Raw genomic sequence first — 26,478 nt, forward strand, 5'->3', positions numbered from 1 at the left:
GGTGCCATTTTCCCCTCCTATTTTTGTCCTTTAATTGTTCCATATTTTATCCCGATTGATGTATGGCATTTCCTGGTTTCCCTTGCTAGTTAATGGTTCTAATTACTCTATTCTCAGCATCTTATGCCTTTTTCTTTCTTCTTGACTTAATTTCATCCCACTCTTTTTGGTATTAATTCCTTGGCTCTTGACTCTTCACTGTTAAGCCAGCTTTTTCGTGTGCGGTTTTTTTTTTTTTTTTTCTTAAAAACTTTATAAATTTAAACTCCGGAAAAGAAAATGTCATCATTTGATTAAAACAGACTGGATAAAAATAGACACAAACGTCCTCAATTTCTTACTGCACATTGGTTAGACCTCTCTACATATCCAGGAAACAAAAAGGATAGCTGATCATTGATTTATACCAATCAGGTAATAAAAAGCTTTTTAGTATAAAAGCTTCTGTTCCCCTGACGGTCCCGGGAAAATGAAACTCAGATGCCTTCTATCACTGCTGTGTATGCCTGATTAACACCAGGACAGGAGATGCTCATGCAAAACATAACTTACCCCAGGCTTTTTAAACTTTCCTGGTAACTGTACTGTTTCATTTGCTGCTTTTTTGGGATCTGGATCCAGGAAAAAAATTTCAAGTAAAAATGTCCTGGATATTAAGGCTGGCCTGCAGATTTCAGCACACAATGCGACCAGCCAATCACATGCCAAAGTGAAATTTCTTGCCCAATGGAAAAGCACTGAATGAATATACATGAACCTATTCAAGTACATTTAATAAATTGTAAATTAATTAACATAAAAGTAACATACAGAGTAACAAGTATTTTCTTCATGGGAAAAAGAGTGTTAACTCACAATTCTCTCGGGATTCAGGAAGTCTACAAATCTTGTTACTAAAAGAAAGTTTAAACACACTACTCTAAATTTAGCTAATGTCCCAGAAGTCTATGTTTGTAAAATTTGGTGCATAAGGCAGCCTTAAAACCAGTTTCAAAGATGCATCTAATTCAAAGGCACACTGAACTTCCTTGAAAGATGTCATCTTGTTTATCATGGCCTGAAGAACAGAATGTATTTGACACACTGCCACTGACCTTTCCCTGTGGAATATAAGCAAGTCTAATCTAAACTTCATTAATGTGACTTTAAAATGCTCATGGTGTAATATAAGTAAGCAAACTGAGAGAACTGCATCATGACTGCAAAGGCAAAAGCAAGGTAATATGCCCTTCTTTTATAAAGACAGAGTCCCTAGGGGAGAGCCGAACATGTTTGCACAAATCTCCACACAAATGACCTAACTCAACTGAAAACCCATCCCAAGGGAAGGGCCTTCCCTAACAACTGCAAAGAAAGTCATGATGAAAGAGATGTAAAGGTTGGAGGCAAAGCTTCTCCTTTCTTCGCATCCATAGCTTTGGTTTTTAGAAACAAACGAAAAAAAAAAAGCCTTTGAAAGATGACGTATATTATGTATCTAATAATTTTTCTCTCTTTCCAAGAAGGGAGGATAATATTTTCTTTAGCAAAACTCTTCTTACCAACATGTAGCTTAGTGCTGTTATATTTTCTGATACAGTGTGGTATTTACTTATTAATGCCAGAAGGCTGATGACATAAAAAGCGAAATTAGCAGAACATGCAATGCGTTATCTTCTTTTTTATGGTAATGTTAAATGTGTTAATACAGTTGATGGATATTTGCTCTCTGAATGCAGAGAATCTTATTATGAGACATCAATTTAATAAATGACTTGTTTGATAAGAGAAGGGCTCAGGCAAAAATTCTGGGTGTCTATTCTTAATAATAAAAACATGAATTTTCTATAAAAGAATTTTCAATGGAGGACACAAAAAAGTCTGGTTTTAGGTGACCTTAAGAGAAACATGTATGTTTTAGAAGTTTGCTTCGGGTTAGGTTTCTGTTGTATGAGGCTATGTAGCTAAGCAAGGCATTTCAGAGCACAAAAGATTCTGTGTGGGTTTTGTACACAGACCTAATTTACCATATAATAGTTCTTTTCTCTACTTGGTGCCTTGTAGCGATTGCTTTCTTTTCTTAGTACATCCTCATTTACAGAGAAACAGCCAACAGACTTTTAGATTTATGCCATTATTTGCTTCTTCACCTTGAACTCCAACTAAATTCTGCTACACTTTTGTAATATGAGTGCCAAACGATGGCCTTATGCCAGAAACAAACACTTCCCAGTTTCTCTCAGCCAATTCTCTTGATTTCAGGGAATCACAGATTCCTACTAAAGGGCTTAAATGTGATGCTTACACGGCCCCCTAACCATTCCTTTGCCTAAGTGCTTTCTAACTCAGAAGTGCAATTTGGGAACAGAGGCAATTACCACATCAAGAAACCGAAAACCTCCCCTTACATAGGGGAACAGTGAAGCTAGGGATCGGGGATTCTGGGTATTTGGAAAATATCTTCCACAACTGGTACAACTCAGATGTAACCCTAATCAGCATTCATTAGTTCAACAAATATGTACTGTTGCCTACGAAGTGCTGGGCAGTGCAAGTCACTGTTTTGGGCATACTCTTCTCATTGGACCTGGCATAGGTGTGCAGTGGCTAGTACAACAATCACCATAGCTCCATTTAGTTGAGCTTCTATTGTGTGACAGGTACCACCATGTTCCATTGACTATAAGATTCAGAATTTTTAAAATACTTCCCCAAGTCTGGGATCAGAATGAACCTTATAATTGGTGTTGTATTACAGGGCCTTTGTGATCTACCTATGCACATGGTTGTTGCATCAATCTAGAATGCCTATGCCTATCTCTTTCCAAATATATAAAATAAAAATTACAAATGCTAAGAAATCAAGGCATAGTTTAATTGACAACCTCTTTCCCCCTTAAGGATGCACAATGAGGGCATTTCTCATAATTGATGACATACTGGATTTGAAGAAGAGTTGCATGCATCTACCATTTCAATGAACGCTTGAGGCATCTTTACAAAGTAGGAATTCTCCCCATTTTTCTGATGAGGAAACTAAGGTACAGAGATTTTAAATAGCAAGCCCATTGTTACATGGACTTTATGTATACAGGCCAGACTTCAAACACAGCCCTCTCTGACACCAAAGTCCATATACGTGCTTTCTATGACATCAAGCTGCTTCTTGTCTAATTACCAACGCAAAGCAAGAACCTGAAGTTGTGTTCCAGGTGAAACACAGAATGAAATAACAGTAATTTGCAGTCCATTAGAATTTGTGCTCAGAATCCTCAATCAGGAAACCCCAAGCACAAATAAATGAACCAAGAAAAGACTTCAGAAATGGAGAATTTAAAAGCACGCTGTGGAAACTGAAGGACCTGTTGGCTTGGCCACCACCCAAAGGAATCCAGTCAATAAGTAGGGTGTGCGAAGAAGTCAACACTGATGTTCTGGCATCTTATTACTGCTTCTGGACGGATGACTGCTAGAGAGATCATCGTTACAGACAGAAAGTCCAGGGCAAGGCTTGAATGGTGATTCAGGGATAGTAGGTGGAGAACTCTCCATATTCATTTACTCAATGTATACTCTGTGGAGGCATGAAGTCCTGGACTGGCAGATCCACTATCGTTTCCTTGGCGCCCTTGAGGTGCGCAGGGTTGTGGCACCTATCACTCCTCTCTGGTTCTGTATTACGATGTTCTACAAATTCAGGATCAGAATCTGCTTCCTGGCTCTCATCGCCAGCATCTGCCCACGAGGGGAAATGGGCAAACGAGGGAAAGCCCCGCGTTGGCCAACCGTCCTGATTTCTCATGGGCATCTCGGAGAGGAAAGCAAAGGCATCTCCCCACAGCTGCTGACCCTCCTGAAGCACTTCAAGTCCCCCAGATTGCACAAATATGTTTTTAAAGAGGTCACATCCTCTTCTGAAGCAGAGGGATTCATTTTTTCTGAATGTCAAACACGAGGTACAAATATTGCCACATGGCCACTAGGTGATGGAGGCCTAGCTAATGAGTGATGTAATTTTCTTTCCATAAATTGACAGGCCCTCTGAAATCAGATGCGCAGTTATGAAATGGCAGTCCCCCTGCCAAAGACTCACCAGTGTGTAAGCACTGACAGGACTTTATTATCAGGTTAAGTGCACATTAGCATGTCTATTAGATAAGAAGTCTGCTACTAACACTGGCATAGATAATATAACTGGGTCTCCTGACTTACTTGTGGGCATCTCTCTTTTTCTCAGTTTGACCATCTGGGCCCTGGGAGTTGGATGGAAATGTTATTTGCTGGACTGTTCAGATTTAATCATTAGCATTTTGCCCTTTAGATGTGGGAGGTAAGTACACAACTTGGAATTCATACAGGAGGATGAGGTTTCCCATCGCTCCAGATAGTCAAAGAGCAGTGAGTTGGAATGAGAGGGCTGACATTTTTCCTAGTCTGCGCCCCCACAAAAGATGCCAGGCAAGTGTACCATTCTCATCATTTTCTGTCATTTTCTTTATGTTTTCTCCAAACCTGCTCTGTTCAGTGAGATGAGAATACACAAAATAGCAGCAGAGAACGCAAGATTCATCAGCGTGAGTCTCAACATATCAATTTTCAAGTGTAGCAACTTTAAACACATGGTAGGCTTTTAGTTTCCATAGAAAATAATCTCTCATTGTTTTCAAAAGAAACTGAAAGCACCCCAAATTACCACACTTTTAACATCCTGACATGTTGATGGCCCGTGTTCTTTCCAGATCAAAGTCAGAGTGGCAGAAGACAGAGTGTTGAGCAGCTAACTTCAAACATAGTATTTCATATTTGGCAGGAATTACTGTAGTGAAAAAAGACAAGGTGACTTTCTAATATATATATATGTATTTTAGTTTGGCAGAGATCTGAAGAGCTAAGAACTAATTTAGGATGACATAAATGCTCTTATCTTTCTCTCTCCTGCCTTCCCTTCCCAACCCCATGAAGTGTCTTTGGCAGAAGCTCAGTGTATGTTGTGTATTGTTTTAGCTCAGGGGTGACAGTCTGAGTCCCATGTCACGCCGAACACTTGTGTTGACTCTCGCCTTAGAATTTCTAAGATTATCTGGAGTTAAACAACAGAGTCACACAGGAGAGGCATCTTTCTTCCTTGATGTGGGGTAGCCCCACAAGAACTTTGATGCCTTTTAAGGAAACTAGATCTATTCCAATGTTAAGCTAGGACAAGAAAGCAATGATGTCATTCCATGACACAGCACTATTACAATCTGTTGGAAAATCTCAACAGTGAAGGCATCAGAAACTGAGTAACTTCTAAAAACAGGTGATAATTTTCCAGAGGAACCTGGGATAATCAAAGATTGAGGACAAATGAGTACTAGGCAAAATGGCCAGGCAATTCCACTCTATCTATGGATTAGAGCACTGTTTCAAGCAGTGTAGTTAAAAGCTATGCTTTCAGGATGAAGTGTCCTAAAATTCCTAAAATTTTCCTTGGAAAAATTTATCCTGTAGAAAGTATTTAAAGAGAAAAGTGACTTGCTTTTTCTACTTTTTGGTTTGGGCCAGAAGGTCAGATGCAATTACTCATTATGAAATGGAGTTGCAGTATCAGAAAATGTCAGTCACCTGCTTCATTGACAGTGGACATATGGTTGGACTCTTAAAGATAGTTGGAAAGCAATTTTTTGTAATAGAGATGTGACAACCTGAAAGGTATTCTTAGGCAATAAGCTGTAACGTAATCAAACAAGGGTTGACAAACTATGGTCTGTGGACCAAATCCAGGCTGCCACCTGTTTTTATATGGCACATAACCCAAACAATGGGTTTACATTCTAAATGGCTGAAATTTTTTTAAAAGAAAATAATATTTCATAACACATAAAAGTACTTAAAGGTCAAAAACCAGGGGGCATAATTAAAGTTTTATGGCTGCACAGCCACGCCTGTTTGTTTACACACTGTCTATGGCTGTTTTTAACACACAACAGCAGAGTTAAACAGTTGTCACTAAGTAGAACACGAACCAAAAATATTTAGTCTCCAACTTTTTGCAGAAAACGTTTGCTGACCTCTATAACATAAGACAACTGGAAAGCAGAAATATGAGGACCAATTATAATACTGAGGAGATTCAATATTCTATATTCTATAATAGCTTCTATCCACTGTGTTAGAAGATGATTCAGGAAGGAGGAACCAATTACTTTACCTCGCTAAAGAGGGCAGAACTAGATAAGGTGAGTTAATGCTACTAACAGGACCATTTATTTCAGTTTCATACAGTATGTGAGAAACTAGTTAACTGCACTCTTGAGGAGAAAGGAGTGAAGAGAAAGACCTTCGATGAGACATCAAGAGACCAAGGGCCTAGTGCTTGGCCGGCAACTACCTACCTAGCCAGGAGACTTTAGACTCTCTGGGCCTCAGTGTCAGTGCTTGTCAAATGATCATAATATGCAGATTTTATGGGAATATGATTCAAATTGAATAGTTATATAAAAGTGCTTCAAATGGGCTGGGTGCAGTGGCTCATGGCTGTAATTCTAGCACTTTGGGAGGCTGAGGTGGGTAGATCACTTGAGACCAGGAGTTTGAGACCAGCCTGGCCAACATGGCAAAACCCCGTCTCTACTAAAAATACAAAAATTAGCTGGGCGTGGTGGTACAGGTCTGTAATCTCAGCTACTTGGGAGGCTGAGGCATGAGAATTCCCTGAACCCGGGAGGCAGAGGTTGTGGTGAGCCGAGATCATGCCACTGCACTCCAGCCTGGGCACCTGGGCAACAGAGTGAGGCTCTGTCTCAAAAACAAACAAACAAAAAAAGTGCTTCAAATGGAAATGCTTCTAGTTCTAAACAGGTAGAAGGTTCTAACTAGTGATTGTTATGCATACTATCAAGATAACATAACACATCTAGTATAAAATAGGTGAGGTTGGTTATAAAATACTTTGGTTACATGATTCAGAAACTTAGGGACTTCTGATGGTGCAGGCAATGAAAGTACTTGAGCTGCCTAAAGAAGAAAGACACCTTCCTGAGAGGAAAGTCTCTTGCATTTCACAGAAAAATTCTCCTAAACCAGTATTCCCTAGGAATTGTTTGTGCCAGGGTCTGAGTGACGCACAAAGTGGTCCCCTGCTGGTTTATGCAGCTTTTCAGAGTAATTTATTCCAGGATGTTTGTACACTGAGAGAATTTGGCACAGAGAGGGTCTGATGGAGGAGCATATCGTAAAAGTTCTCTGACCCCAGCTGTGTGGGTAGGAACTGGGCATCTTTGCTGAATTGGTAAAGGCCTGGGTCTTATAGTTTGCACAAGGACTGGCATTCTGCTTTTACACTCACCCACAGGCCTGGATCGATGGAAGAACTTCTCAGGGGGTTAAGCTATTCCAAATTGCTCATTTCTGGAAAATCTTCTTTCTTCGGGTTTGAACATGCAAAGATGATAATTTCACTTATTTGTCACAGTGCCTGGCAGGCCTGAACCCACTGCCTGTCTATAAAGGTCCTGAGGCTGATGCATCAATTTCAGGACCTGTCATGTTCTAGTGGAATGCAGAGTCATGTGTGAACCAGAATGGATTCAGCCCTTAAAAGCGCCGGTCTCCTTAACAGGAGGGCCTCGGTTTTTATGTTGTCTTTCTGCCCTTCCCTGATGGCTTGTTTTCCAGCTGGGCACAATCACTGGTTCTTCCAAAAGGCACTTTTCTCTGTGTTTGCAATGCACTGTTTATGCCCCTGCAGCTTGGTAAGTAATAATATACTGCTTTTCATCTTCAAAGTGATTTATACACATTAATTAATCCTCACCATACTTCTGAGTTTCTGCACGTAAATAATCATCCTGCTCCCATGATGTACTTAGGAAACCAAGACCCAGAAGGCAAACAAGTTTGCCAAGGCTAAGGAGAAAGGAGTCACTGGGGCCAAGATCAGCACTTCAGATCCTGACCCCTTACCATGCTTGCAGACCTGCAGTCACCTCTGGAGAGTGGCTGAGAGTAGCCCTATAGCCGCACGCTCACTGCCATCACTGCAAGGTAAATTGGCCTATTATATCACTCATTTTGTGTCATAAACTATTTTCTGATACGCCAGGGTCAAAGCATAATCTTACCTAAAGAATACATAATAGGAAATGATGGATTATGAACTAATAAATGATGCTAAGATGCTCAGGTCCAGCTTCCAGCAGCCTGCAGACTGAAAATAAACATATTTCCTAATCTATCATTTACAAATTACATACCTGATTAAAACATTAAACTCTTATTGTACGGTTTCCCATGTATATGATTGCCCTTACAGAAAGCTATTCTATTTTAACTATCAAGCCCCATAAATCAGGCAGTAGCTATCTACCTCTCTCCTGCAAGCAGAGTAGAAGGCGCACTGGGGACGCTATTGGCAGAGGCAGGGAGTACCTCAATTTCTGTATCTGGGATCCTGGTGGTGCTCAGTGGCCCCGCAGAACATTAAGCCTGAGAAGTGAGCGCAGGAACGCTTTCTGAAGTTTCTGACACAAAGCCAAATCATGAAAAGACCCCGAAGGCACATTCAATTTGCTTCCACGGAGCCCCCTGAACAGCCACCTGCGGAAGCACACAAAGCTACCTTTAGCAACACACAAGGGTCTACTCAAGTTATTCAGCGGGGCAACAGATATCCTTCCGCCTTTCTCAGGTCAATCCATTACTTCATCCTTCATCAAGAGGAAAGTGAGAAGAAGACATGACTTGAAATTAGGGTCGGGTGGGTCTCAGGCCTCTGTTCCGGTATAGAGCTGTGGTTTAGAGTGCAAGCTAGACTTTTGCAAAGCCCCATATGAACGTGGCACCTTTCCCTGGAGGGTCAGTTTTCTCACTTTGGGAGGGCATTCCTGAGAAATGCAACTGGTAAGGAATATAAATGCTTATTTTTCCATATTAAGACAATCATAGCTATAGTGTGGAAGAAGGTGAAAAATTTATGTTAATTGTTGGTTCGTATTGGTCTGCCTTAGGCAGGGCCCCAGATCTGTGGGGGTACACAGTCATGCCCCTTTGCCATCAGGCAAGCTTAGGAGAATGGGGCCAGTTCCTTCTTTGGCAGATACCATGCTTGCTGCCTGGGGATGAAGGAAAGTGTGGGAGCCCCCAGTGCTGAGCGAGAAGGGAGGGTTTATGCTGAGGGAAGGGGCAAGGCCAACACAGTCAGGGTTGCCTTTTCTTTTCTCTTAAATGGGAGGAGTTTCAGCATACGTGTTGGGAACTGTTTTGGAGTCAGCTTCATTGAGCTGGTGTTTTATGGGTTTGCTTTGCAACATGGCACAGCCAAACTGGGCAGGTCTCTCATAGCTGCCCTGAAACCAAGCCAGAACCATCAAGTGTTTCAAATAAACTTTAACAAACATCACCATGGCCTCTTCCTAAGCCAGGAGATCTGCCTTTGGCAGGCTCAATTGACAGAGCAGCAGCATTGGGGCTCTTTGTTGGGGCCAGGAACTGTGAGCAGGCTTTGTGTGCAGCCCGAGAAGCTCTTATGCACGTGGCACCCTGCCTCTGGGCGCTCAGTATCTGCCACTTTCCGTGATGACGCGGCTACACCCTATGGCTGTAAACCAACACCTTTGGCGTGCAGAGAAAGATACTCCAGCAACTTCACCTATGTGTCATGCACTGAGTCACCAGAAGCCCACTTGACAGGAGAGGTGACCCTGATTCAGATTCAGCTGCCCATGGTGAGGAGAGAGTTGAGGCTGAGAAGACAGACTGTGGAAGGGATATGGGCAAGGCCAAGTGTGTCTGGGTAATTCAATTCTGTATAAAGACCTGGATGGATGCTGCAGCCTGTCAGTCCTGTTTCTGTTCCACAGCTCTGAAAATAAGCTAGCTACTTTGGCTTTCTCTCGAATCAAGATGTTCTCAGGCATGCCAACCACTATTCTTCAATTCGGTTTTTGGCTGAAGTTAACCAATGTTGCATACATTTCAAAGCACAGACCTGGGTTAAAATCCAAGGATGGAGAAAACTAGACGGCCACTCCGAGAGTGAGGGATAGGTTTGCGGGAATGACAAGTCTCCGCTCATCTCCAAGAAAGGATATAGCAAGGATGCTTAATTTCCCTTCTGATGAATGTCATTTAGAAACATGAAGGAGAAACTCATCAGATTTAAGTAGATTTCAGGAGGGAAAAAATCACCTCCATCCATCACTCATTATCACATCTTTCAGGAGCCAAGAAGCAAACTGTACAGACATCAGAGGGCCTCTAGATTCACAAGTCCATGGCCTCTCCCCCACGTTGTCACCCCCAGCGTTGCTGAATAAGGCCGCCCTGACTTACCTATGAAATACGCCAGCAAAATAGCCAAGAGGAGGGCCGCGGCGATGGCAGAGAGGGCGGCACATTTCCAGCTGCAGTATTTGGAGGGCTTCTTCAGCTTGAAAGCCTTCCTAGAGAAAGTATTCCTGGGCAGCAGGCGGGGCGGGGGCGTGTAAACCGTTCCTGAGGTCAAAGGGTATCCTGGGGAAGAGCTGCTAAACAACGGAGTGCTCCCCGAGGAGGTCTTGAAGAGGAAGTGCCTGCCAGGAAAAGGGAAAGAGTCAGAGTGGCCGTGGGTAGCCAAGGAGCAACCTTTAGCTGTTTTTCTTCTACCCTGCTCTATCTAGTCCTAGCATAATCCTAGTTAACTAAGCTTACGGTGGAGTGAAGAAGGGGCAAACATTACATTCAATGATGACATAAATTAATTCCACAAATGTGCATAATTTGCTCCTTTCACATATGCATCTAGTTGTTATCTTCCGCAACAACCTGCAAAACATTCAAAACAAATATGGAAACTGAATGACTGTCACCTCCTCAGAGATGATGAGGTTGAGGATGCTAAGCGTTTTCACATATTAGATACCCACTATTTAAAAAAAAAGTTTTTTTTGGGTTCATGGGTACCTGTGCAGGTTTGTTATATAGGTATACTTGTGTCACTGGCATTTGATGTACAGATTATTTTGTCACCCAGGTAAAGAAAATGTGGCATATATACACCATGGAATATTATGCAGCCATGAAAATAGTGAGATCATGTCCTTTGCAGGAACATGGATAGAGCTAGATACCTACTGTTGAAAGGTACTTGAAATGTATTGTCACAACTATTGACAAACTAAATGTTTTAATATCTCCATTTTATTTTATTATTTTTTAAAATTTTTAATTTTTTCTTTCTGTAATCCAGATATATTCTTTTTTAAAATTTCAATAGTTTTGGGGGTATAGGTGTTTTCTGATTACATGGACAAGTTCTTTAGCGGTGATTTCTGAGATTTTGGTGCACCTGTCATCAGAGCAGTGTCCACTATACCTGATATGTAGCCTTTTATCCCTCGCCCCCTCCACCATTCCTTCCAAGTCCCCAAAGTTTATTATATTATTCTTATGCCTTTGCATCCTCATAGCTTAGCTCCCACTTATAAGTGAGAACATACGATGTTTGGTATTCCGTTCCTGAGTTACTTCACTTAGAACAATGGCCTCCAGTTCCATCCAAGTTGCTGCAAGAGCCATTATTTCATTCCATTTTTATGGCAGAATATCTCCATTTTAGATAGGAGATATTAGGCTTGAAGAAACCAAGCAACTGTCTGAGGACTGAGACCCAGAGCTCTGTCTTTCGATAAAACCTGTGTGCTTACATGTTACCCTACACTGTCTCTGACCCTTGTTGTTCTATTTTCACCTCCCCTGAAATCCTGATTCCTGTTCTGAGATGCCTTCTCCAGGTCATGTGATCATGATTAGTTCTTTGGAATCGTCTTTGCCTATCGATTGAATAGGTGTCTGTGTTAGCCAGAGCTGTGGTGTGACGACCACACCACAGAACCCTATGGTAGAACAGGCAATGTAGAAGAGGATATAGCTCCTCCTAAGGGTCAGGAGTCTGTCACTCCACGGGCACTTTAAGGAAGGACCATTAATTCTCTGACGATTCTTTCTTATACATGCCACTTCGAAGACTTCAAATGTGACTTGCTAGACCTTGTTTAAAACGATGACTTGTCTTCCAGGAAATATGTAGCGGGGTTTCAGGCAGGAGTTAAGTAAATGCTAGAGTCTGAGCAGCTGGAGGCCACGGTCTATGTCTTATTTTGTACCTTGTTTGTCCTATGTTCCCAATACCCACATCGAGCCCAACATGCAGAGCGGGATTTTAGTGAATGAATGAGTGAATGAATGAGTGAATGAATGAGTGAATGAATGAATGAGTCCTCTCATTACCTTGTAGTTTTACTCAGCTGCAGTTCTAAGGTTTCAAAATGTTACTACAGTTATTTCCTTTCTCTTCACCTCTTCGGTAGGGGCTACTTAGTTTATTGGCCACTTACAATGTGTCAGTTATGATGCTACATGTTTCACTCGCAACTAAACCTCACATTAACCCCAGGAGGTGGGTACTATTATTACCTCAATTTTACAGATGAGAAAACTGATGCTCGGAGTTGGTAAGCAGGGTCATTAGGGCTCAAGTTCTAGTCTGCCTGACTTAAAAATTTTTTTTAATTTACATCCAGTTAGACCCTTTGGAAGCTCTAATCAGACCTACTACATCACACTGCCTTGCCTCTGGGGGCTAGCAGGCTTTCCCAGTGGGCTTCTAAGGCAAGATTGCTGTCATTAAAATATTTGTATCTTGGCTGCTTCCAGATAAAACCTTGAAAGTATTTTAATCCTTCACAGAGACCAAACAAACCCAATATGACTGACAATCATGTCAGAAAATGAGTATTTGATTAGTGAATTATTTAACATAGCTAACGTTAAAATGAAGCTTAGAAGTTTGATTCCGTAACTAAGACTTTGGACTCCTTGTCCAATGGCTCTCTTTTAATGCTCCATTTTAAAATGGTGTTTTGGAAGAGGAGGCAGCATGGTGTTCATGACAGCACTGTATCACAAGATAGACCTTGGTAGTCCTGGTCGTGCCATTTCCGACAAGTACCTGACACTGCTTTTGAGAACCTCCATCTCCTCATTTGTAAAACAGAGGTAATAAGAGTACAAGTACCTCATAACTGCTTACTGTGAGGATTGCAACACTGTGTAGGAAAAGCATCACTAATCCTATAATATCATGCAGGATTACGTAGCAAAAGCACTTAACCAAGGTGTGTCTGAGCCTGAAATGTAGATTTTAATTTAAAGCTCGGCAAATGTTGAACAAACACCTGAAGAGTTCTCTAAGTCACTAAATAATAGTCTGCTGCCTTATAACAACACTAGAACATATCCACAGCAGAAGGCCAGGGTGACAGAGAAACCTCGGAATTTGATTTAGGACTCCTTCAAATTTATTTCTTACACAATTCTCCCAGAGTGAGTGTTGAAAATAGGAAATCAAATGAAAACAAAGGAACGTAAAGGCACTGTAAGGAGTCACTAACGAGTGAGAACATACAAGTTCCAGTTCTCGCATCCTCAGTGATCTTGCCAATTTCTAGGGCTTCAGCCACCACTGATGGGTCTGGAGTCTCCAAAGCTCCATTTCTATCTAGCTCATGACTCCTTAGCTCCTGACCCACATCCCGTTGTGCATTGGGCAGCTTGTCTTTTACATTTCACAGCTATCTTGAACAAGTCACAACCAAACTCAGACTATATTCCTTTACACACCCAAGTCCACCCCTCCTGGACTTCCTTTACTCCCAGTTACCCAAGGAACTTCCTCCTTTTCCCTTGTCTTTCCCCATCCAATAGCTTAACGAATTCCATCAACTTCATTTCTGAAAACCTCACCCACCAACCCCATCCTTTAGCCTTCCTGCCTTTTCCTTCCCAAGTCACAATGCCAGTGTGATCTGGCTTACAAATCCATGGTTATCCTTCCATGCCTGAAAGGGGAGACCTAAGTTTCAACATGGAACCAGCCTCTCTACAACCACTACCCATTTTTGGACCCTTGTTTCTAATCAGTGTTCTCAGCTCCTATGCACTCATGCTTCAGCCATACAAAAAGACACTTTCTTTTAACAAGCCCGTTCAATTGAATCAAATGGCTTTTTCTGTTCTGTCCCACCTAACCCATCCTAGCTAACTCCTACCCAACTTCCAACCACCTACCTGGGGAATCTATTCTAACATGGCCCCCATCACTTTGTGCACTCACAGATCTATCTATCTGTCTATCTATCTATCTTCTATCTATCTATCTATCTATCTATCTATCTATCTATCTATCTATCTATCTTAGATTCTATTTATAAATAGAATCTTATTTCTCCCATGATACAGTTATATCCTGGTGTTATTAATCTCTCTCTCTATATATTATTTTAAATGTGTCTATCCCCAACCAGAATGTGAACTCCTGGACACTTGATCTGGTATATATTCCTTACTCTTGTTATCTCTAGAGTGGAAACATTAGTGCCTGGGTATCAGTCATATTTGTGGACAGAATAAATAACTTGAAAATAGAAATGTTTTAGCAACATGAGAGCAACACGGTGAAGATTAAGAAGTTTAAATTGGCTTTAATGTTATTTTTAATACTCATTTATAAGAAACATAGAAGGCTATGATTATATCTTGCATATGGCACCGCTCCGTGAAATCCTAAAAATGTTCCCTTGACAATTTAGTCCATTTTCTACACTTTCTTCTAAAAATAAAGTCAGCTTAGGTCACATGTCATCAAACAAAGCACCCTTTTGCCCTGACAAAGGCTCCTAATAACATTGAGAATAAAATCGGGTGTCTTTCTCATGACCTACAACTCTGCATGATCTGCCCTCTGGCTACCTCTCCCACTGAAGCTTCCACCGCTGTCATCCTCCCTTACTCCATCCATCATGTTGTCCTTTTACTGTTCCCATCATGTCACATCTTCTTGCCTCAGGGTCTTTGCACTTACTGTTCCTTCTGCCTGGAAATATCTGCACAACTTGTTCCTTCAATCTCTGTTCTCATAGCACTTTCTCAGAGAGATCTTCCTGGACCCCTTCAATTTCTTTTACTATCTGCCCCGTCATAACTGCCTTATTTTTCTTCATTAAATGCATATGTATATTTGCATATTACATATTTTCTGTCCCCCTCATTAGAACTGAATTTCAATAAAGTTTAAAATAATTATTTTTTTCATGCTGTATCCTATCACCTAAAATAGAGCCTGGCTTACAGTGGGGGAACTCAACAAATCTTTGTAAATAAATAACTTACAACCTTTTCCAAGACCGAAATAATGAATGCTAAAAGAATAGTGCTGTGAACATTTTTAATTTTAAAATAGGCTCCTCCTGCCGTGTTGATGCCTGTTTGCCAAACAGATTTACAAGTTTGCATATGTACATGCAGGCAAGAGTCTATATTTACACATGCAAGGCCAGATCCCTCCACAGGAAAAACAACCTGCATACTTTTCAGCACTGCATAAGCCCTCGCAGGATGTATCTCTCAGGCCGCTCATTGGCACTGTGGTGTCTGTGATGATCGCAGCTAAAAGAAACCCATTTAGTTATCATCTCCCTTCCTTCTAGTTTCTGGGGTTTAAAATGATTAAACAAAAAAACAACGATAAGTAGAATCCTATTTCTCCCATGATACAGTTACACCCTGGTGTCACTAATCTTTAGAAGATTAAATTCAGCAAACAAAAAGAGAAAGATTCGATAGAAGTGATCTTCAGATTGTGTCCCATAAATACCTGGAATTTGTACTGTTTTTAACACAGTACTCAAGTGATCACCTGGTCCCAGGAATTTGTACTGTTTTTAATGCAGCCCTCAGTGTTAAAAACAGTACAAAATCCTGGGGCCCTATCCAGGTATGAGGATAGGGTCTGGGAGTATATTGATTAAGAAGCTCCCCAGTGGCCGGGCACAGTGGCTCATGCCTGTAATCCCAGCACTTTGGGAGGCCGAGGCAGGTGAATCATTTGAGGTCAGGGATTCGAGACCAGCCTGGCCAACATGATGAAATCCCATCTCTGTAAAAAATACAAAAAAAAGTAGCCAGGTGTGGTGGTAGGCACCTGTAATCCCAGCTACTTGGGAGGCTGAGGCAGGGGAATTACTTGAACCCAGAAGGCGGAGATTGCAGTGAGCTGAGACCGTGTCATTGCACTCCAGACTGGACAACAAGAAGGAAATTCCATCTCAAAAAAAAAAAAAAAAAAAAAAAAAAAAAAAGGAAGCAAAGAAGCTCCCTGGCTGATTCTAGTGTACATTCACATTTAAGAAATTCTACCTGAATCATTTTTATGCCCTTCCAAATGCATTTTACTTGCAGAGGACACACCAGATTGTTAGTAGATATATATTTTTTAATGTAAGCTTTGAATGTGGGCATCTTTAGGTGAAGTTTCATGAAGTCTGCAACTTCCTTTCAAAAGATTCAGCAAAAAGATCTCTATCTCTCAAGCTCTATAAAAATAGATAAGGCAAATGTGGCAAAATGATAGCAATTGTTGAAACCAGGTGGTTATTCTCACATGGTACTATTCCAAGTTTTCTGTATGTTTGAACATTTTCATAACAAAAAATTGAAAAAAAAAAAATGCAAGGTTTGATTCACCCAAGGATTTCAGTCACATGCTGCTAGAAAATCAAATAAAATGAAGCAAGACCCACAAGGTAATGGTCTGGCCAGATGGTCACAGGGAGGACCAAGAGGGCTTAGGGGACTTCTCCTGATTTTTCCCTGAACCGGCTATTAAGACAGCTTCTCCCCCTCAGGGGCCTGCTCATTGTGTTCAGATGCATCATTTGTGATGCCCCAACTAAACTTCTTCCCAGCGGTCGGTCATGGAAGTAGCTCAGCTTGGGACTCCAGGCGTCAGCAAAAATGTGTAGTTTCCAAATGCACTTGACATTTTTCAAGCACAACTCAATTGCTCTCAGAATTGGCCACTTGTGCCTTGGAAAGGAAAGGCAAATGAGGGGCCCCCAAAGTGCTGTCCTTGGAGTTTGCTAACACTCCAAGAGATAGAGAAAACCAGTCCTTGATGTCTTACAAAAAATAAAAGAGGAGCTCACACACTTCTTTCCCTTCCCAGTCATGTCATGGTGGGGGATGAGGGCTTTGGTCATAGCACCCAGCATTCTGTCAGGCACAGGTTAGGGGCTTGGGATGGAATAGTGAGGCAAACGCTCTGCGTTCTCAGCTCTGTATCCTGCATTCCTGTGACTTCTTAAGAATACAGGGATCATCACTTCACCCTAAACTATCAATCTTTTTGGTAAATGTCATCACTTTTCCTCATGTGAAAACAAACCATTTAATAAAAACTGAGAAGCACACCTAAAAGCTGAACAGCCATTCTCCCATATGCTTTACATGACGGCAAAGATATGGATTTCAGGCAGAAGCTTGGTTAACCAGGCTTCTGCTTCAGATTGGCTTAGAAAATTAAGGGCATGCATTGTCTCTGATTAAACAACCACGAAAGACTTTACAAAGAAACCTAACAAACAAAAAAACCTCATGCATAAGATCCATGCAAGAAGAGCCCCCACCAATTCAAAAGGCTGTGAATTTTTATTTTATTCTTATGATATAGAAGGAGCTTGACGAATCTAGAGTGGTAGCTTTGAGAAGTGGAGGCTGGCTAAGCTACCTGAGGCTCCAACAGAAGATTTCTTTTCTTTTTCTTGTTTTTCCCTTTTCTCTGAGTCAATCACAAGTAAACTTAGTCATTAACCTTAAATCACACCAAAGAAACAAACAAACATATACATAAAATTCCTTTACACCAAGTACCATTTTGCAGCTTGCAACCAAGGGGATCCCCCTATTTTCTGTTGTTTTGGCTTTATTCCCAGGGGAAAATCCTAGCAGGGCTGTGAAACAGAAATGTACTACACAAATAATTGTGCTGCCTCAACTCCAAAGGTTAACGCTTCTTTTCCGTTTCTCTCTTCCTCTCTCTCTCACCCCCTATCCCACGATCTCATTACAGTGTACCATGCAGCTAACCAGGACAACTAATGACTAACAGAGCAGACCAACATGTTGTTTTTTGCTCACGAAGTCTGCGGCAGCAAATGTTTTTGAAATTTAGCAAAAGTCTTAAATGATCTCAACGTAGCACTGTGTGCAAAAGAGCAACTCTGGTTATCAGGGAAACCAGGTGTCAACTGTTGTTCTACTGAGAAAATTGACCTCCCCAGTAAATAAACTCACAGGTATTCAGAGGAGCGGATGAAAACATTGATACACAGCCCATTAATCCCTAAAATATTCTGACTATCATACATGCAGTGTCTGAAATTTGATAAAAAGCCAGGGGAAGGATAGAGGCACAAACACCCCAGGAACGGAGGCGTGGTGCTCATTGAGGGAGATCAGGTGTGCACTAGAAAACTCCAGATTTCATTACGTTTCACTGGTTCTGGCCATGCCCTTTGAAGCATCAGGTTTATTGTCTCTAAAAGAGTAAGTTTAATAAAGAGGCAGCCTATAAAGGGTACTGTAGCATGTAAAGTTACTATAATTAGGTTTTCAGGAGTTATAATAAAACATTTAGCTGGAGAGAGGTTAAATAACCACCACCCTTTCTGGCACCATTAATATACTCTCCAATATGAAAAGGAATGGTGCTGGTTGAGGCAAAATTCAAGGGGCAGGGTCCTGAGACAGACAGAGACAGAGACATGGAACGTGGAGAGAAAGCAAAAACAGAAGGAGAGAAGCATAGGGGATGAGGTGAAAGAAGAGCTAATGAGAAAAATGATGGATACTGTGCCACTGAGTCCTACTTGAGTAGCAAAACTAGGTGATTGCTTAAGCGTTCTGTCTTTATTTTCCTGTTTGCAAATATAAAATGTACACATTATAAAAAAAAAGCATATGATTATTTTTTTCCCCAAGACGAAGTCTTGCTTTGTCGCCCAGGCTGGAGTGCAGTGGCTTGATCTCAACTCACTGCAAACTCCACCTGCCAGTTCAAGTGATTCTCCTGCCTCAGCCTCCCAAGTAGCTGGGATTAAAGCATGTGCCACCATGCCTGGCTAATTTTTGTATTTTTGGTAGAGACGGGGTTTCACCATGTTGGCCAGGCTGGTCTCAAACTTCTGACCTTGTGATCCACCATTCTCAGTCTCCCAAAGTGCTAGGATTACAGGCGTGAGCCACCGCACTGGGTCAAGTATATAAATTTTAATAAATAGAAAGTAAACATCTCCTATACTTTAGAGATAGATTGGTAAACATTTGATGTTTGTAGTTAGAAGACTTCTTTTTCTGCATAGAAACATTTCTTTGTTGTCATCATCATGATTATTATTCATTTAATTATTTAAGAAATCCAATAGGATGGTACCTAGGAAGCAGTTTTAAGTCTGCAAATTCTAGACTGAGACAACCAGGGTTTGCATCCTGGCTCCTGTATTTATCACTGTGTGATCTTGGACAAGTTACTTAACCTTGCTAGGAGGCTGAGAATGATAGTCGCTACTTCATGGGCTTGTTAGGGGGATTGGGCGAGTTTATTTGTGAAATGCTTAGCATTGAGATTGACATCCAGTGAATGGTCAATAAATGCAGATATTAATGGCTTGAGGGCAGGAGCCATGTACAGTATATTTTAGCCTTTACTAAATCTCCTTGACCTAGCATAGGGCCCAGCTGATTTAAAATATGTGTTGAGGCCGGGCACGGTGGCTCAAGCCTGTAATCCCAGCACTTTGGGAGGCCGAGACGGGCGGATCACGAGGTCAGGAGATTGAGACCATCCTGGCTAACACGGTGAAACCCCGTCTCTACTAAAAATACAAAAAATTAGCCGGGCGAGGTGGCGGGCGCCTGTGGTCCCAGCTACTCGGGAGGCTGAGGCAGGAGAATGGCGTGAACCCGGGAGGCGGAGCTTGCAGTGAGCTGAGATCTGGCCACTGCACTCCAGCCTGGGCGACAGAGCGAGACTCCGTCTCAAAAAAAAAAAAAAAAAAAAAAAAAAAATATGTGTTGAATGAATGAGTTGTTCTAGTTAGCCTGGTGATTGGAGAATTGCAGGCCCCCCCATCCACTGTCTCCTAGGAGGAGAAGGGACTAGGGATATGACTAACGTGCCTCTTCTCTTCTTCCAGTTGAGAATTTCTGCTTAGGTTGAGAAGTGAATTGTTTCCTTTAAAATAGGACTTAAAAATTTTAAAATTGTTACTTCTCAAGTTTGAAAAACAAGAAGCCAATAATCCAATTAGTGTAGTCAAAAGTCCCTTTTATATCATAGTTCCCTAAGCTTCGACTCAAGCCAGTCTGATTCAGGAGAAAATAGGCTTTCAAGGTTTCTCATCCCTGAACCTTGCGGCTCATAGGGGACTGCCCCTACATTTGCATATGCCATGAACAACAGGAAAATCCTCTGTTTCGCCCTCTTCAAAATTTTGCAGCCGTACTAAAAATATTCACAGCTGGAATAATTAGCAACTCAATTTATTGCCTTCCGTTTTCTAAATAGAAGCTTCAACTCTTGATATTTAAACAGTGTCACACTGTGATATAACATAGCATTTTTTCATGGTAAAACTTTTTTTTTTTTTCCTCCATGAAATGATATACTGCTCAGTGTGACAGGCAAGGTCTCCCGAGGTCACCAAAGAAACCTGGTGTTTTGTGAGCAAATCCATTTCAGAGTCTTTGGATGAGATGAAGAGTCTTTTTTTTTTTTTTTTTTTTTTTTTTTTTTTTTTTTTTTTTTTTTTTTTTTTTTTTTTTTCTTTTTCCCCCTCTGGAGTTGTTAACTTGGTGACTTTTTTCAAGTTAATTGGTAAGAGTCTTGATACAGTAGGGGACAAAAAAAAAAACAAAGACGTCTGACTTTGACTTCAGATTTGACCTTGAATTCGCTATGCACTATCATATGGGAGTGTCCAGACAGCCATTCCAAATGGACTTATATTTGTGTTCACCAGCAGTTAGAGGTAGATGAAGAAAAAATGCATACCCTCAGACACAGCCAAGGAGCAGGATGATTTCTCCCATCGCATTTAGTGTCTGGACCATTCAGACAGTCAGACAATGTTCAGGCTGGAATGACCCTCTAGGTATGTCCCTATATCATATTCTGCTTCATGTGATTACGTTTGTTTTTGTCTTGTTTCTTAAGTCAAATTACAAAGCCAGGCTCTCTCTCTTTTGCTTTCTGGGATCTTTTCCTGTTCATAGTAGGTGCTCAAAAAGTCTGCTGAAGGAATTCACTAATTTTGGTAGAGGGGAAAATGAACGGGCTTGGAGCCCAGGTGCACCTGGAATCAAATCTCAACTCCACCAGGAGCTGCATGATGTGGGGAAAGCTAGGTATTCTCCCTGGGCCTCGGATACCTCCTCTTAAAAAAATAGAGACAACAGCAATATTTACATCCCAGAACTATTGGAAGGGTTGAAAGAGAACATGAATACAATCTGAGAGCACAGAAGCGGGCCCACAGGAAGTGTTTAATACATGTATGTACTGCATTGTCTCCACCTCTGCAATGAACACAATATCTCGAATATGAAATCACTGCCCAGCCAGTATTTATTGAGCATGGAATATGTATCACATGGTCCTAGATGCTTGGATGCATTGATGAATAAGTCCTTATCCTCATAGGAAATTTCCAATCTGAGAGACAGAACAAAGAAACAGAACTCACATCCAGGTAAACAATAAATATGTGAAATGCTTTCAAAATGTCAGAAGTACCATGGGATTGAGGAGAAGTCTGAGGATAAGAAGTAATTGACCATATGAAGAATGGTAAAAAAGAACATCCCAGGCAGCAGGAGCAGCATGTGCAAAGTCCCTGGGGTGAGAAAGACCGAATTTTTGAGGATGTGAAAGAAGGGCAATGTGATCCGGGCCAGTGGCAGGAAGAAAAGGCAGCCAGTATTCACAGCTTGAAGGCATGGGATCTGGATTTTTGTTTTTTGTTTTTTTTGTCTGAAACAGAGCTTCACTCTTGTTGCCCAGGCTGGAGTGCAGTGATGTGATCTCGGCTCACTGCAACCTCTGCCTTCTGGGTTCAAGCAATTATCCTGCCTCAGCCTCCCCCATAGCTGGGATTACAGGTGCACGCCACCATGCCCGGCTAATTTTTGTATTTTTAGTAGAGACGAGGTTTCGCCATGTTGGCCAGTCTGATCTCGAACTCCTGACCTCAGGTGCTCCACCTTTCCAAAGTGCTGGGATTAAAGGCGTGAGCCACCATGCCTGGCCAAGGGGATCTAGATTTAGACCAAGTACAAAGGGTTCTAACTATGCCATCTCTTTGAGTTAACGAAGCACATTTAGGAACATTCTATCTGAAAATTACTAGAATAGGAGACACTCCTGAGGAATTCAGCACAGGCCTTTGTGATGAAAGAGCTCAGCTGTCTTCTTTGACTTCTGCCTTGAGGGTTTTGGTTTTTGTTCAGAATATTCTAGCCAGCCCTCAATATTACACCTATTACTCTGTCTACATTTGGATATAGGTAGGCATCTCAAGTTTAGCATGACCAAAACACAACTTTTGATTTCCACTCCAAACTTCTCTTCTCCTCCAGGCTTCACTGATATCAGTTACAGATGTCATCACTTCACTAGTTGTGCAGGAGCCACCCCCAGGAATGGGAATATATTGCATGCAGGAAGTGTATTTGAATGTGCTCTTGGGAAGACCATGTGTGAAGGAGTGAAGGAACCAGACCTCCCTGGGTGGGGATGGAGGGAAGCTGAATTGTGATGCTGTTGCAGAGGGGCCTATGGCGATTCCTTGGAAAGCTCTGGAACAGGGACGGCTCTGCTGAGTTGTTCCAATTTGGGCAAAGGAAGGCTGGGCCTTCACATCCTTACTCAGATCAGTCACCAGATTTGGACTGTTCTCAGAGGAGGTCCGTGGAAGAGGTGGTTCTCCTCTGCTGAAGGTCAGTCTCAGGGAGGGACTTGGCTGAGCTCTGTTGGCTGCCAACATTACCAGCAACTGCAAGGACACCTGCTCTAGTCCTGAAGGGTGACATCTGGGTGGGCACCATGCCATCTACGTCACTAGGCTTCGCCATGATTCCTGTCCTTCTCTCACATCCAGTCCATCATCAGTTGATTTCCTCTCTGCCTCCAACACATCCCCGTCCTTTTCTTACCACTCACACCTCTGCATCACCTTGCACCTGGCCTGCTGCACACAGCAATCTTTAAAGAGGTCTCCCTCTTTCCACTTTGCCCGTGACACCCCTTCTCGCCATAGGAGTCAGTCATTTCCTACAAACATAAATCAAAACATATTTCAAATCTTCCCATTTCCTTACACTTAGAAGTTATCCTGCTCCGCATCATGGCCTACAAGGCGTCTTGTGATGGTCGAGGTCATCTCTTCCTAACCTCTCCAGGCTGTGCTCCCAAGGCACCTGCCATCCTCTTTCTGTTCCTTAAGGAGGCCAAGCTCCTTCCCACATCCAGGTAGTCACACTGTGTTTCCCTCAGTCTGGAAACTTCTCTCTTCCTCTCCTTCTCTCTTCTCATTGCATGGCTCCTCTTTCTCAGGTCTTTCAAGTCTATCCTCAAAGTTCACTTCCTCAGAAAGGCTTTCTTGATCGGCCTTTCCCATCCTAGCATCTTGCATCCTACCTTGTCCAATGTTATAGCTGGGAACAGTCCACATCCAGAGATGGGAGTGGAATACAAAGGCCCATTTACCTCACCCTGCATTGAGATATCTCATTTAACATGCATCACCTTGGGCAGCTATCTCCTTCCTTCCTTGTTTGTCACATGCTTTTCCCAATGGCATGCACATTCCAGGAGGGCCAGGATTTCATCATCTTCCTCCCCATTGTATCTCCAGCCCCTGGAAGAATGCCCAGCCCATGCTTGGTGCTCCAACAATTTTTAGTTAATGAATTAAGGCATGAACCAACATAGATGTTGAAAAGATTTTGAAAGATCATCTTATACTGCCTGTAGGTGATGAATGTAAAAAGTTTCTGTCTGCTCTCAGATGCAATACTTTTATTTATTTTCCCTGTAGTGTCCTTGTCAAGGAATCCCCTGTCACTCTGGTTTTCAAGTTTCGATAAACAACATCATGTTCTTATTATTCCTACACATGGTTATTTTTTAAAAATCCGTTGTGAAGTCTTTGTCTTTCTATTCGAAGGAGCAATTTGGTGTGTTTTGTGGGAGTCTCTTCATTTTATTGATCTTTTAGATTGGAATTATCCTCAAGTTTTCTGTCATTCTTGAGGGATTCAGCTATAATCATGATGATTTCCACTGTAGATACCTAATGATTTTGGAAAATCGTGGGATAACGCATTTTTGATTAATTTCTAGAGTTTCTATAGGGATCTGTGTACTTTGCAGCCCTATCCCCTCCTTTCTTCCCACAGGAACCCAGTGGATGTATATCTTCAGGCATTACTTACACAAATTGCCTGGCTAGTTCCCAGTTTGTAACTGGGACTTCAGAGATAATCTTCCTATAAGTCTGGAAGAATTTTCGGTAAATGTACATGCTCCTTATCTGTCACTTCTCTGCCCACCCACACAGCAGTTTATCTTCCTAGGTTTGGTATCTCTGCAAACATGAAGATTTCATGGTACATTTTTCTCTTCCAAATCACTTTTAATAGAATGTGACAGAATGGTTTTCATCTAGAAAAAATCCTATGTTGACCCTCCTCCACCTAGAGAAGAATCCATTTAGCATTCTCTTTTTCCTCTACCTGTGTAACAAAGCAGTCCTGCCCGATGCACCTTTTTTTTAATTTCCTTATCTTTGGTGCTTCAAGACGTCTGTGTGAAGAGTTGCATTTGCCGTGACGTTGAATGGGGATCATGTCTTTCAGGTGTCAACATATTACACACTCAGATCCATTTACCACTATTAATCAAATCACATGTACTGGGTATTTTGCGTTGTGATTTTTAGGTTAACCCTTTCAAGGAATGTTTTGAGGATAGACTTTTTTTTTTTTTTTTTCCTGGCACCTTTGTAGGAGAAGACTGGAGCAAGACACTGGTTCTGTAGCTTGACTATCTTGTTGTGTCTCGCTTGAGTAGACGTTTTATAGAGAGGGTGACACGCTGATCCTCCGGCTATTTTCTCTAATTAATTAATTAATTAATTAATTTTTTAATGAACTTTTAAAAAATACTTTAAGTTCTAGGGTACATGTGCACAACATGCAGGTTTATTACATATGTATGCATGTGCCATGTTGGTGTGCTGCACCCATTAAATTGTCATTTATGTTAGAAGGTAAAATTCACATGACACAAAATTAACCATTTCTAAGTGCACAATTCAGTGGCATTTAGAGCATTCACAGTGTTTAAATTCTGTCTCTATTTAAGTTCCAAAACATTTTCATCGCCCCCCAAAAAACCTCAAATTCCCCCCGAAATCTATTAAACAGTAACTCACCATTCCTTCACTCTCTCACTCGCAGCTCCTGGCAACCACTAATTTGGTTTCTGTCTCTATGAATTTGCCTATTCTGGATATGTCATATAAATGGACTCATACAATATGTGACCTTTTGTGTCTGACTTCTTTTCACTTAGCATAATGTCTTCAAGTTCATCCCCATTGTAGCATGTATCAGTACTTCATTCCTTTTATAGTGGAATACTGTTTCCTTTCCTTTTGTGTGTGTGTGTACGCTTTTTCTTTATTCATTCATCCATTGATGAACATTCGGGTTGTTTCCACCTTTTGACTATTGTAAATAGTACTGCTACAAACCCTGGTGTGAAAATGTCTGTTTGAGCACCTGCTTTCAAATCTTTGGGGGTTCTCCCTAGAAGAGGAATTGCTGGATCATAGGGGTGCCTCGGTACACTTTGTGTTGCTATTAAGGAGTCCCTGAGACTGGGTAATTTACAAAGAAAAGGTGTTTATTTGGCTCCTGATTCTGCAGGCCGTAATAGAAGCCGTGCATCTGCATATGCTTCTGGTAAGGACCTCAGGAAACTTCCAATCATGGCAGAGGGGAAGGGGAGCTGGCGTCACATGGCAAGAGAGGGACAAAGAGAGCAGGAGGTGCCAGGCTTTTCTAAAATAATCAGATCTTGCAGGAACTAATAGAGCGAGAACTCACTCATTACCAGGAGGAAGGCACCAAGTTGATCATGAGAGATCCACCCCCATGACCCAAACACCTCCCACCAGGCCCCACCTCCAACATTGGGGATCACATTCCAACATGAGACATGGAGAGGACAAACATCCTAACTATATAATATGGTAATAAAATGGTTAATTTTTGAGAAACTTCTAGCTGTTTTCTAAATGTGGAAAATGATAATCAACATTGAACTCTTCAGGAAGCTCAAATTCTGGTTGACAGTAAACATTTTGCCAGTCTCTTTGCATCCTGTCCATATCCTGAGCTTGTTTGTGAAGACTGTTAATGAATTACAAAACAAGAAGTATCACCAAGGAGCCAGGTGGCAGCAGTAGTAGAAAGAGTCAAAATATTTCATACCTTAGTAAATGTCTTAGCATCTCCAAGTCAGCGGGCTCTCATTTCAGGAAAGAGCCTTCAGGGAGAGCCTAGTGGGGTTTACATTCTAGG

At 41.6% G+C, this 26,478-nt stretch overlaps 1 protein-coding gene across 7 annotated transcripts in view; it reads right to left on the bottom strand.

Moving 5' to 3' along the window:
• Window positions 1–26,478, bottom strand: part of TENM2 (teneurin transmembrane protein 2) — a 1,294,091-nt gene that overhangs the window by 264,917 nt on the left and 1,002,696 nt on the right. For all 7 annotated transcript variants that reach the window (XM_030927458.1, XM_010358204.2, XM_010358202.2 and 4 more), the window contains one exon: window positions 10,291–10,529. In XM_030927458.1, coding sequence (XP_030783318.1) covers window positions 10,291–10,529 — 239 coding nt within the window. The remainder of the gene's footprint in view (window positions 1–10,290; window positions 10,530–26,478) is intronic.

Source organism: Rhinopithecus roxellana, chromosome 3 (genome assembly GCF_007565055.1).
Source record: "Rhinopithecus roxellana isolate Shanxi Qingling chromosome 3, ASM756505v1, whole genome shotgun sequence".
NCBI classification, from domain to species: domain Eukaryota; kingdom Metazoa; phylum Chordata; class Mammalia; order Primates; family Cercopithecidae; genus Rhinopithecus; species Rhinopithecus roxellana.